General features: G+C 41.8%; 1 protein-coding gene across 3 annotated transcripts in view; it reads right to left on the bottom strand.

The window, feature by feature from the left end:
* Nucleotides 1-6,772, bottom strand: part of HTR2A (5-hydroxytryptamine receptor 2A) — a 68,726-nt gene extending 61,954 nt beyond the window's left edge. The window contains exons 1-3 of one of the 3 annotated variants that reach the window (XM_063650850.1): nucleotides 6,031-6,772; nucleotides 4,853-5,048; nucleotides 1,747-1,947 (exon numbers count right to left, since the gene is read on the bottom strand). In XM_063650850.1, coding sequence (XP_063506920.1) covers nucleotides 1,747-1,947; nucleotides 4,853-4,976 — 325 coding nt within the window. In that variant the 5' untranslated portion in view covers nucleotides 4,977-5,048; nucleotides 6,031-6,772. Of the gene's footprint in view, nucleotides 1-1,746; nucleotides 1,948-4,852; nucleotides 5,592-6,030 lie in introns of those variants that run through there. The other 2 variants (XM_054446615.2, XM_063650849.1) reach the window with 2 other exon arrangements.
* Nucleotides 6,773-12,471: the final 5,699 nt, after the last annotated feature.

Consider the following 12,471-nt stretch of genomic DNA (forward strand, 5'->3'; position numbering starts at 1 on the left):
CTTGAATGAGATGGGGGAGTCAGTGTGACTGAGGAAAAGATGGTTGACCTTCCTAGCATTTGTCTCACCAATGGCACAGTATATTGGGGTAAAACTATGGACAGTGTATCAGGGTAAAAATAAATAGCTTCATTTGCTCCCTTTGCATTATTCTTGATTCTTCTACTTATCACACTGACCACCCTGAAAACCTGTCTCAGTGGTCTTCAGCTCTGACTGCCCCTTAAAATCATCTGGCCTCACCCTAGGCAATTAAATCAGAATGTTCCCCGGGGCATTTTATGTGTAATTGGGATTGAGTGGTTACTGGCCCTTCACTTTCTTGCTCTTAGTAGAATGAGTCCAACTTGCACAGTCCCAGAAACTACAAGCATTTTCTAGGAGCAAAAACTGTTTCCTAAGGAAGGTACAGAAAGAACAGGGCGTGGTGCTGGAAGTTTAGAGTCCTAGTCCTGCTGCAAGTTGGAGATATGATCCAGTAAGCCACAATACCTCTGTACTCTGGTTCCCTCATTTATCAAATAAGCACCATAGAATCTTCTATCTCAAACGGTAATGGGAAATTTAAAATAGAATGCAGGTAAGACTTTTTAAACATTTGAAAGTGACACAAGTGTGATTTGTTAGTGTTTCCATCAGATGTTCCTATCAGAATTCAACAAAATCCTCACTGTGCTACTTACTGGCTGTGGGGCTTTGCACAGCTCATTTTGCTTTTTGAATCCCAGTTTTTCCTCATCTATAAGATGGAGCTACTTACTCTTCAAATTGCATAATAGTTCCCATTGCTAGCAGCAAAGAAAACAATGGGAACTAAAATACACAAGATATAGTATTATTGTGTTGGCTCTTATTATTGGTACTATTATTCCAATGCTGTGGATAAACTTATTCAAGCCCTTGATTTCAAGTGGTGGAATCTCATAGTCTCTCATATTAGCGGATGCTGGCACCGGCGTGGCCATAAGCAGGTACAACACTCCTGCCTGCTAAGCTTTTGGATTTTAAAATGAATGTCAGAGAATCTTTGGTTACCAACCAAGCTGCTGAGGTTGACAGGTACAATTCACTTCACTGCCTAAGACCCGCCCCCTTAGCTTCCATTACCTGGGCTTTTCTGACTATTAGGTGTGTGACAGAAGATCAATACTGGAGAGAGATGAATGGATGTAATCAACCTAACAGAAGCGAGTTCAAATCCTTTGGTGTGTGGTATCATAAAAGGAGGAAGGTAAATAGGGACACTGGGGCGGACTGAAAAGCAGCCTTGCCCCAAAGCAAATCCTGGCACTTTCCTCTGGCCCACATTTTCCCTCCAAGCTACAGCACATGGTACCTTTCTCTAGAGCCCAGAGGCTTTATGTTCTCTAGCGAAGTGGTCTGCATCTTTACCTTGACCATAAGTCCAGTGATTATAAAAGTTGAGGTCTTTGTGAAACCCAAGAATTAGTTGTGGATTTGAAAGTAAGAAATAGGGAAAACAGCACAGTAATTTCCGATTTTTTGGCTCTATTGTTTATAGTCTTGCCTGTGCAAAGCAATACAAATTCATGTTGTCAGCCAGTGACATAAACAGATTTTTCTTTCCTGAAGCGAATCTGATAATTACGATGTTGTAACATATCCTGCACCACCCAAAACAGTAGATTGAGGATGTCAGGTTTCAGTACAACAAAATGGAACAAGTCTTTTCAGAAAGCATGAACTGTCATTTCAAATGAGACTCTGAAATATGTTCCCACTTACCTACTGATATGGTCCAAACAGCAATGATTTTCAGAAATGCCTTAGTTCTGGAGTTGAAGCGGCTGTGGTGGATGGGATTCTGGATGGCGACGTAGCGGTCCAGCGAGATGGCGCAGAGGTGCATGATGGAGGCCGTGGAGAAGAGCACGTCCAGGTAAATCCAGACTGCGCAAAGCTTGCTCGGCAGAGGCCACCGGTACCCTATGAGGCAGAAGGTTGGTGTCAGTGAGCAACCCTGTGCCTCCTGGAGCATGTGGATCCCTATCCTATGACAATTTCCAGCTCTGGGACAGGCACAGGTGGTGGCAAAGGGCAACACAATATATTTTTAGTATTTGAAAAAAACCCACTGGCAACTGTACTTAACTATGATAAGCTAGCACTGGCTGACAAATGCAGGGTTTGAAAATTTCTAGTGTCTGGAGTTATGTGAGTGTGGCATGGTAAACTCGGATAGTCTCTATTTGGGGGTTCTCTTTCTTCCCCCTTACACCTGGCAAAACATTTCTTTTGTTAATGGCTTATGTCAAAAGTTGTGTTTTGGCTCCTCTTCTGGAGCACCTCTCACACTGTACTGTCAGGATTTAGTCACATATTTCTCTGGAATGTATTTCCCTAAGGTTAGTCTCACCTCTTAGTCATTATTATAACCATCCAGTCCCATACAGTGATGGCAATAAATTGCATTAGTGCAAATGACTAAATGACTAAAAATTCAGATTGTGAATATGTCTGTTTGTAAAAATGAAAAATAATGATCTAATAATGCTTTGGGTGCCAAGCTCAAATTTGGGGTATGTTCAGGGAGAGCTGAAGACAAGGGTGAAGAAAAATAAAGGAAGGTGTCCTTGCTCTGAGCTTTGTTTTAGGGAGGCATTTCTCAAACTTTAGTGAGCATCAGACTCTGCCACACCTCTTAAAACATGCACTGCTGGACCTCCTTCCAGAGGTTCTGATGCAGTTAGTCTGGAGCAGGCTGTAGAATTTGCACTTGAATTAGCAAGCTCCCGGGTGATGCTGATGCTGCTGGTCCAGGGACCAAGCTTTGTGAATAGCTGCTTCAGGGTGGTAGCTCTCACCCCTGGCTGCACATCAGAATCAGCTGGAGAGCTTTAGAGAAGGTCCTGATGCCCATGCCAAACCCAGCCCAATTAAATCATCTTTGGAGGGTGGGCTGAGGTGGACATCAAATGTCGAAGCGTTTGCAAAGCTTTTTCCAAGCTCCCCAGACAATTCCAATGTAAGAGACACTGCAGGTCACCTGCTATATGAGGAAGGTTAGAGTGTGCCTTATGGACATAAACAAAGTGTCCTGATTTTGTGTTTTGGAGGGGGAATCAAGCGGTTATATAAACCTTAATTAGTTTTGATCACAGTATAAGCAGCGGAGTTAGACCTGCCTGCATGTAAGAAGGAAAATTTTAAAGTCCACTTTTCTTATTAAAGACCCACAAAGCCGAACAAACTCCAACGCAAACGTACACTCTCTACCAAAATGCCACAAGAGATATTTAGACAAGTAAAGAGCGTAGGTACAAGCCTAATTTACGGCCATTCACTTGTATTATTTGCAAAGAGCTTGAGCTGAAACGAAAGCCTTTTCCTTTGCAGCGCCTTATGGGGGAAGCCACACTCTGTCTGTTCGGAACAGATGTCGGCGCTCGAAGGGGTTTCTCTGCAAGGAGGCGGCCCAGGCCTCAGTCCGTGTTTCCGATGCGGGATAAGGAGGGGGCATTTCCTTGTGGGAGAAGCCCCATGCCCCACGCCCCGTGGGCTGGGGGAGGCGGGAGGAGCAGCCCAGGGAGGGGCGGGGCTCCGGAGAGAACGGGCTGCGCTCAGAGCGGCGGCCGCCAGGGGGCGCACTTGCTCCCCAAGCGGGTGACGCCGGGGGTCACCCCACCCTCCAGCCTCTGTTTTGGGTCCTGCTCTGTCACTCCTCCTACCCCCACTGGAGTTTGCCTCCTAGGGGAGAGGGTTTGGGAAGCGAGAATCTTCCCCGGGATGCCGGGGAAAGGACAGGCAAATTTAATGAAATCATTCCGGTGTGGCATTTAAATGGTCAAGTGAAGGCTGGACTTGCAATGAGCGTTACTAGCTTTGTGCAAACTGGCGCCTGCTTGCCCTTGCGTACCGCCTTCTTCCTTCACACTCTCTAGGGCTGGGTTGATGTTTTTTAATCTTAGCCCCTAAGACTTGGCCAGAAAATTTCCCTTTAAAGATAGCTATCATAACCTGTCTCTAAGCTCTGAGTGACTGCTGCTTGTGCCTGTGTCAGCAGTCACAATAGTCTCTCCTTTAAGGAGGTATCTGGCTGTATTACTCATAATTTGGAAAGAATATCACATTCTGGTCCCTTGCTGAGAGGTTTGACTGTTTCAAACTCTGTTGAGAAGAAAGCAAGATTAATCCCTTCCCATTTGTTTCCCACCCTCCTCCAAACCAGACTGGAGGAGTTTATGCATATGCATTTTTAAAGAGTTGAGGGTATAATTCAAAGGCACATTTCTAAATTAGCTTCTCTGGGCAGGGAACAATTAAAACTGGAGTAATTCATTTATTCTAATGGAGACTCTGCATATTTTAACATGAAACCTACTGCACCACTAATGTTCTCTCTGCAAATGTTCCAAAGTAATTGGGAAGGCTTTATCACTCCATTAAAAGTGCTGAAAACTGTGTGACAAAGATTAAAACTGTTCTGTCCTGAAGGCTGGAATATTGGTTGGGAATATAAAGACGCAAAAATCAAGTAGATTCAGAATGATGGGTAAGTTATTGGTTTATGACTGTATGGGCTAATTTATAAAAATTTCTACATTAAATTTACATGTTTTAAAGCACAAAACTCTCCAATGATCATTTTTACACAGGATGTACATGTTTTGAAGCACAAGACTCTCCAATGATCACAGGTCATAGACTGTCTGATTTTTATGTGAAATCCCATTTTAAGAGTAAAATATAAGTAACATAGTAGGCTCTAGTGTATAAACAAAGCCTTCTATTTATAGTTTGTTTGCCCCCTGAGCCCCATCTCATCTGCTGATGGCATGCACATGCTCTTTATTACCAGTGCGAATATAGCTGGGAAACTAATGCCACTCACCATACAGGATGGTTAACATGGACACGGGCATGACAAGGAAACCCAGCAGCATATCAGCTATGGCAAGTGACATCAGGAAATAGTTGGTGGCATTCTGCAGCTTTTTCTCTAGGGACACTGCCATGATGACGAGTATGTTTCCAGCAATAGTTAGAATAATCACTACGGCCGTCAATAAAGCAGACCAGTTTTTTTCCTGGAGATGAAGTAAAGAGAGACACGATGGTGAGAGGCACCCTTCACAGGAAAGGTTGGTTCGATTTTCAGAGTCGACTGTCCAGTTAAATGCATCAGAAGTGTTAGCTTCTCCGGAGTTAAAGTCATTACTGTAGAGCCTGGTGTCATCATTTAATTGCATTAGGGAGTTCGTAGTTGAGCTCAAAGAAGTATTTTCTTCACAAAGAATATCCATGTCTAAGCCAGAACTTGTAGCAGATGAAGTGTGGAAGGACTAACAGGTTATAGCTTCTGCTCACCATTCACCTTGATGTACCCATGCTCTGTAATACTGAGGCTGGTGTACATGCTGGTCTCCCGGGGCTGGATTTTTGTCTTCCATTATTACAGTGATAGTTAAAGAACTGAACTGTGGTGGCTCTAAGTTTTCTTCATTCACAATTTTAGGAGACTCCACTGTTTGGTTTTATTATTTTCTCACCAAAGCGAGGACAAAAAAGCAGAATGAACTTTTAGCATTGAGGTTGCAGGATTTTTTTGAGCATTCGGGGAGATAAACGTCCTGGACAAAGAAGAAAAGTTTTATAACTACTGGGACTCTTGTTTAACTGTATCTCATTTTGTTGGTTATGCCGATGGTACTAGTTTAGCCACAGTATTATTAAAATAGCATGCAATCAGAAACACCGGCGATGTACACATTTTACATTAAGAAAGTAAATTAAAAATACATCCAGTGTTAATCCCATAGTAATTGGATGTACTTTGGGTTACAGTTCTCAGCCATTCTTAGGCTGAATTGCCACAGCTGCTGTCAGAAATTTCAGCTCTTATAATGTTGCTTAGCTAATAAAAGGAAAACAAAAAAGTCTTAAGTAAAGATTAGCAGACAACTTTCCTCACTAGAAATTCTCATTGAAATGATTACATGTTGGCCAAGCATGATTTCAAACCGGAAAGAAAATTACACAGCAATAAAATATAGCAGCATGAGAACTTACATTTGTCTTCAGGGTCCACACATGAGATACATTTGTTATTCTGTGACTCGCTGCATCTCTCACAGTAATTAAACTGGTGTAGAGTCCCCTCTTCTTGATCTTCCACCAGCATAATATGATAGTAATTTGGTTTCTGTTTTGCTGACTTCAAAAACTGCATACAAGAGCTGAGCCAGCTCCCGCACTGCTAGGATCCTGTTGGCTTCCTCTGGCACGGCTCGGCTGGGTTCCTCCCTCCCTGTGCGGCTCGCCTCAGCAGGCACACATTTAGAAATCGTTCACGAGCCCCTCAAAGTCGCACAAAAGAACTGCATGGGAAAGTAGGAAAAGCTGTCTGCACCAAGGGACTCCTGGTTTCCACGGGAATGGAGTAGCTCTCTGACTGCCTGGTTCATTTCATCAGACCTCCCTCTATGTGTATGTCATAAGCTGCAAGGTACCAACAGCCAGAAGGGCGGACCAAATAGGCTTTTTCTTCTCCTTCTTTTTGCTACATATTAATATTGGGAAGTTTTCCTTTGCTTTTGAGAGAAACTGGAGAAATGGCCTTTTGTGCAGATTCCCATTAAGGTAGGTAAGTGGCACTGTGGTAATTTTTTAGGCTGAAGGGTGAAGAGAGAACATAAAATAGGCTGGAAAACAGTATGTCCTCGGAGTGCTGTGAGTGTCCGGCACTTCCATCCAAAGCCAACAGTGTTTGTGTCCAGAGTGGAATTACAGACATTGGCCACAGGGGCTCAGGGTGGCTAGGCACATCTGTGGTGATAACTCTGATAAACTATTAGCAATATTTTTTATTTAATAGATATACCATTGAACTGGCTTATTTCCTTCAGCAGAAATATGCCACCCAGATATTTTTCAAAACCTCACATGTGGTAGGAAATAAATTGGTTTCGCAGTACCATTTTTTTCCTAATGACAACTTGCCTTACTTGTAAAGAAAGCCCTTTCCCAAGTAGGTTTCTAAAGGAGGCAGTTCGATCTCTCTTTTTGCAGGCATGAAAATATTTTCCTCAATATTTGGGTTTTGCTACAGTTCTATCACCTTCTGTTCTTTACACTCTCCCTAGACAAATTCAACCACTGTTATGCCTTCAATATGTTGGTGGCCAAGTCTGTACCTTCATAGCTGATTATTTCTCAGTCCCAGACCTAGATCTCCAGCTGCCCATTGGCTCCTTCCATGGTAGCCTGGGAGACCTTGACCTCAGCATCTTCCCTCACTCCGCATCCCCCTGCTCGGCTCTCAGTGCTTGTTCCTACCCATTCGCTTGCATGATGGAATCACCACCTCTTCAGACAGCTGCTGTTGTCCGCGACTCTTCCTTCATTCTCGCTGCCAGATCCCACCTTGTCTCCGGTGCTACCTCTGTATGCGTATTTCTCACATGTCCTCTCCTGCAGCCTGCAGCTCGCACACTGTGGTCGAGACCTAGCCACCTATTTCCTGGGTGGGTGCCTTAGTGCCCCCCTCACTGACCTGCCTGCCACCCTGCTACCCCTCCACGTCAAATGTGCACGCTGGCGAGCAGGCGGCGGAAAACACAGATCTTAGAGTTCCTTGGTTTTGGATCCTAGCTCTATCACTCATAAACAGTAGAACCTCACCTCATCTAGTTGCTCCCTTTAAAGCTCAGTCTTCTCACTTGTAAAATGGGATAATGGTCATACCTTCCTCATAAGATTGCAGTGAAGCTAAACTGAGATAATGTGTGTAAGTATTTGGCCCATGTCTGGCTTATAGGAGGTTCTCAAGGAATGTCAGTCACTTTCGTTCTTATTGATGTTCTTACTGATATTAATGACAGAATTGGCATCACTCCCATGCCTACCCTCCTGCAGTCCCTTCCTTGTGGGGCACGTGACACTTTTCTTCATCTGCCTGTATCCTGCTTGCCCCACGTTGCAGGCCTGGACTCTGGTTACTTTCCCAGTCAGCCTGTATGCAGACTGAACTTACATGTTTCTGACCATTTTTATGTCCCTGTACTTATACTTCCCTGTGCCTGGAGTGCTCTTACCATTCCTTTTTTGTGTGTGTCCATCTGGCAAATTCCTGCTCAGTTCCAGAGCAGCTCCGGATCCCAGGCCTACCACTCACCACCTGCGTGACCTTGATTAAGCTACCTAATCTCTGTGTTTTAGTCTCCTCATCTGCAAGTAGGGAATATTAGTAATAAAAAGACCTCAGAGGATTGATGTGAAAGCCAAATAAATTTACATATTTGCCTGGCACATTTTAAGCACTCAATAAAGGCTAGTTGCTATTATTCTTACTAAGTTTACTGTTCCTAAGCTTTCTGTAGCCCTCCTTCCCAGTGGAGGCAAAGACTATAGCACCTTCTGCAGCCTTCTATTTTTAACATATCATGTCTCATGTAAGCCTCATAAAGGCAGGAACTGTGTCTATCTTGTTAACAGCTGAGCACACAGTGCTTAAGTATGTTTATTGAATGAATGCATGACATCTGTGTAAATGTCTGTCTTCTCTATTAGATGTTGAACTTCATTTCCATACCCTTAATATAGATGTAATCTATATTACATCTATATTATACTATTATATTATCCACCCAGATGTAATTCATAAACCTCACACGTGGTATCTAAGCATGGTATCTCATAATGGAAGGTCCTCAACAGATGTGTTCTGATTGAATTGTTATTAGCATAAACTAAGATGAATTGATTATTAAAAAGGAGAACCAGGGAGAAACCTAGAACCTCTCATTTTTTCTTGTTATTTTGTTTATTGGGATACCAATTTAATTTTATTAAAGATAGCAAAGGGAAATGTGATATAAAAAGTACTCCAGTGTTAGGAATTATTCAAAAGTTTTCTGAGGTTAAATTTTATAGATGTTCTTGTTAAAGCTCTTAGAGAATTCTGATGATCTCAGTCCATTATTTCTCATGAAGGACAGCTAGGCTTCTAGTCATGCCAAAATTAATCAGTGTTTCTTATTATGTGGTTTACACTGGGAAATATTTTTTTGGCTACCATCTTAGATTATTTGTAGTTTTTATTGCAATTTTATGAATACTTGTTATGGACAAAGCAGTAGGGACACAATCTAGGCTCCTGATTCTTAAACAGAGCTTTTCAGTTAATAGCATGAAGGTTAGATTAGGTAGGAATAGTTTCTTGCTGGGCAGATGCCCCTTGTGAGTTTGGTGAAACGAGTGTGTGTTAGCTGCTGTAGTGTGCGCTGTGATGCATCGCCCAGCTTCTGCTTCAGGGCTGAGACTCAGGCTTCCTGCTGCTGGAAGGATTGGTGGCTGGCTCTCCACTCTTTCTGTGAACACTCCCCTCAGCCAAGGAGGCCAGCTTGCCAGTGGTCATGCCCCTTCTCTGTGGCAGCCAGCATGCAAAGACTGGTCCATTGTGAGGATATAAAGGGCTGGCCCTCTTGCCTGATGGCTGAATAACTTGGTTCCAGTGCTCCTATGGGATTCACTGAGGCTTTTGTTGTGTCAAATCCAAGTTAAATATCTCCCCTTGTCCAGTCTGGCTTCTCTTGCTCCCCTGCAGGTGTTGATCTGAGAGCTCTCCCCACACAAATCTCTTGCACTCACATCAGTCACAGAGTCAGCTTCCTGGGGAGCTCAACCTATGACCTATCATCTTTAGCTGTGTTTTAATGCCTTGAATAACATCTCTGGGTGAGTTGGATGTCTTACACAAAACAGATAAGTGTTGTCTATGTGATGATGAATGACACTTCCTTGCCATAAGCTTAGAGTTCTTCAGTATACATCTGGTTTTGTTATCTAATTACTGCCAGAAGGAATTTAAGGTCAACAATACGAGAACTATATTTATTATCTTGGGCAGAATTTCTCTAGTCCTTAACTGGACCATATATAGGAATACATTTTATAACTAGTTCATTTTGGAAGGTTCACCAGAAAGTGATTGCTTAAAATTAGATGTTAATATTTTCTCAATGACTTCAGTGGTATTTGTAGCCCTTGTTTGAATTTTTTCCAGGCTAAAGTTATTGGGTTTCTGAAACTGTAGTGTCTTATAGATGTCAATGTGTATGAGAAAAAAAAGTTCCTTGACCAATTAAGTCTGGAACATTACTGTATCTTATAGTCTCCTCTTAGAAATATACAGTGCATAATTGCATATTAAAAGCTGTAAGAGATCCTGCAGTAAGGAAATTTGTTTATATTTATCTATTTCATTCCTCTTCGTCCAGAACACTCATTGAAGGACACTTTAATTTTGTCTAAATTGAGTTATATTTTAAATTTATTAAAATATAATGCTCTTAAGTATACAATTCACTGAGTTTTGACAAATATGTACACCCATGTAACCATCATCCAAATTAAGATATCCACAATTTTCATCATTTTTGAAAGTACCCTCCTATCCTTTTTTGACTTTAACTTAAATGGACACATGTGGCCCTCCTTCCTAGTGGAGGCAAAGACTGTAGCATCTTCTGCAGTCTTCTATGTCACACTTCTTTCAACAGTGTATCTGTGAGTTCATCCATGTCACTGTGATTAAATAATTATTTAGTGGATTGTAGTCTGAGAAACTGAATTGGCCTGGACATTTGGGGTTTCAACATTAATTTTTTTTCTTGTTCAAAGGAACATAGAATAGGTCCCTTTTCTTTGTTACATTTGTCCTTTTTAAGCTGCTTAATTTTTTAAGACAGTGCCAACCTTAAACTTCACTCAATTGATTATACCTGATTTTGTTATGAATTGGCAGCATTGAATTCTTTTACTCTATGATATTTAAGAATATGTCTCTAAGATTTCTGCTGCTCAAACATTACTAATGGCCTGAGAATGAGGAAAAAAATATTAACAGAGGGTTTACTGACTGACATTTAATCTATCACTTCCTTTTGGTGCTCTGATTCTCAGGTTTGGAACAAGCCAGACCATCGGACCAATGTATATTTAGAAAACAATATCATGAACTGCCTTCTATTATGGCACTGGCTTGTATTTAAAAAAAAAAAAACTACTTGAAATTAGCTAATGACTGTCATCTATCTTTTTAATTTTCTCACAGTGGCATTGAGTTGAACAATATTCATTAATTTAACAGTTGATAATTGACTGCTGTGTCAAGCACTATTATAGGTGCTGAGTATAACCATGAAGATGAACATAGTTCCTGCCTTCATTCATTCAAGAAATAGTTGGCAGTAGCATGGATGAGTACAGAGTTTAGGGAAGAGACATCAAATAGCCAATGGCATATTGGTATTTAAGGTATGATACTAGGTGAAATCATCTAAGAGAGTGAGTGGAGATAAAGAAGGGAAGAGGTCTGAGAACTAAGCCATGGGTTACTCCAATAGTTTAGGTCAGAGAGTGTGGAGGAACCTGTCAAGTACACTGAAAAGGGCCACCCAGTGAGTTAGGAGAGACACAAAGAAAAAGTGTAATCCTGAAGTAAAAGAAAAGAAAGACGGCCAAGGAGAATGAGTGTGCAACTGGGTGAAATGCCTCCTGATTGGCTGAGTATAATAAGGACTGAGAAATCACCATAAAATTTGTCAAAATGGTAGTCTTTGGTGGCCTTGATAAGAACTGTTCCAGTGGAGTAGTTGGAATAACAGCCCACTGAATGGGTTCAAGAGGGGAGGGGGAGGATAGAAGCAAGAACATCAGTTTCAGGTTAAAGATGGTGTGGCTTGCACTAGGGTAGTGCTAGTGCGTTTGTGAGAAATGGTCAGATTCTGCGTATGTTTTAAAGGTAGAGCCAACAGAACTTGATGACAGATAATGATAGGATATGGGACGTGAGAGAAAGAAGAGAGCTGCGTCACTCTGAAGGTTTTAGATCTGAGCAACTAGAAGGATGGGGCATTGTCCTTAACAGAAATAGCCAAGGCTTCAGTGGGAGCATATTTGGGGTGATTATCAGATCAGTCTTGGATATGCTAACTTGAGGTCTGTATAAGACAAATAACTATTTCTATAAGACATTGAACATAAGAGTCTGAAATAGAGCACAGAGGTCCAGGATGCAGATATAAATTTGGAAACTGTCAGTATATACATGGTTTTGAAAGCTGTGAGGTAGAATGTGATTCCCTAAATATCTGAGTAGAGGAAGAAGCAGTTTAAAGACTGAATCTGGAGCTTCTTCAACACTTAAAGGTAAGGGAGATAAGACAGATGTGGCAGAGGAGACTGTGGGGTTGGTGAGGAAGGAGGAAAAGTGAAGAATGAGGTGTTCTAAAAGCCAAGATAAGAAAATATTTCAAGGAGGAGAAAGACTGAATGAAATAAGGTGAAGCTGCTAAGAGTCATATACTTGAAGAGCATTTCATTATATGGGAAATCATGCACAAGCTAATGTTAAATAAGAACGAGCTCTATAGTCCATGTTCTCAACTTAAAAAAGCCATGGATACATGGTTCTAAACTAGAAGGAAGTACATTCAAATGTTGACAGTG

This window comes from Pongo pygmaeus, chromosome 14, assembly GCF_028885625.2.
Source record: "Pongo pygmaeus isolate AG05252 chromosome 14, NHGRI_mPonPyg2-v2.0_pri, whole genome shotgun sequence".
Classification (NCBI taxonomy): domain Eukaryota; kingdom Metazoa; phylum Chordata; class Mammalia; order Primates; family Hominidae; genus Pongo; species Pongo pygmaeus.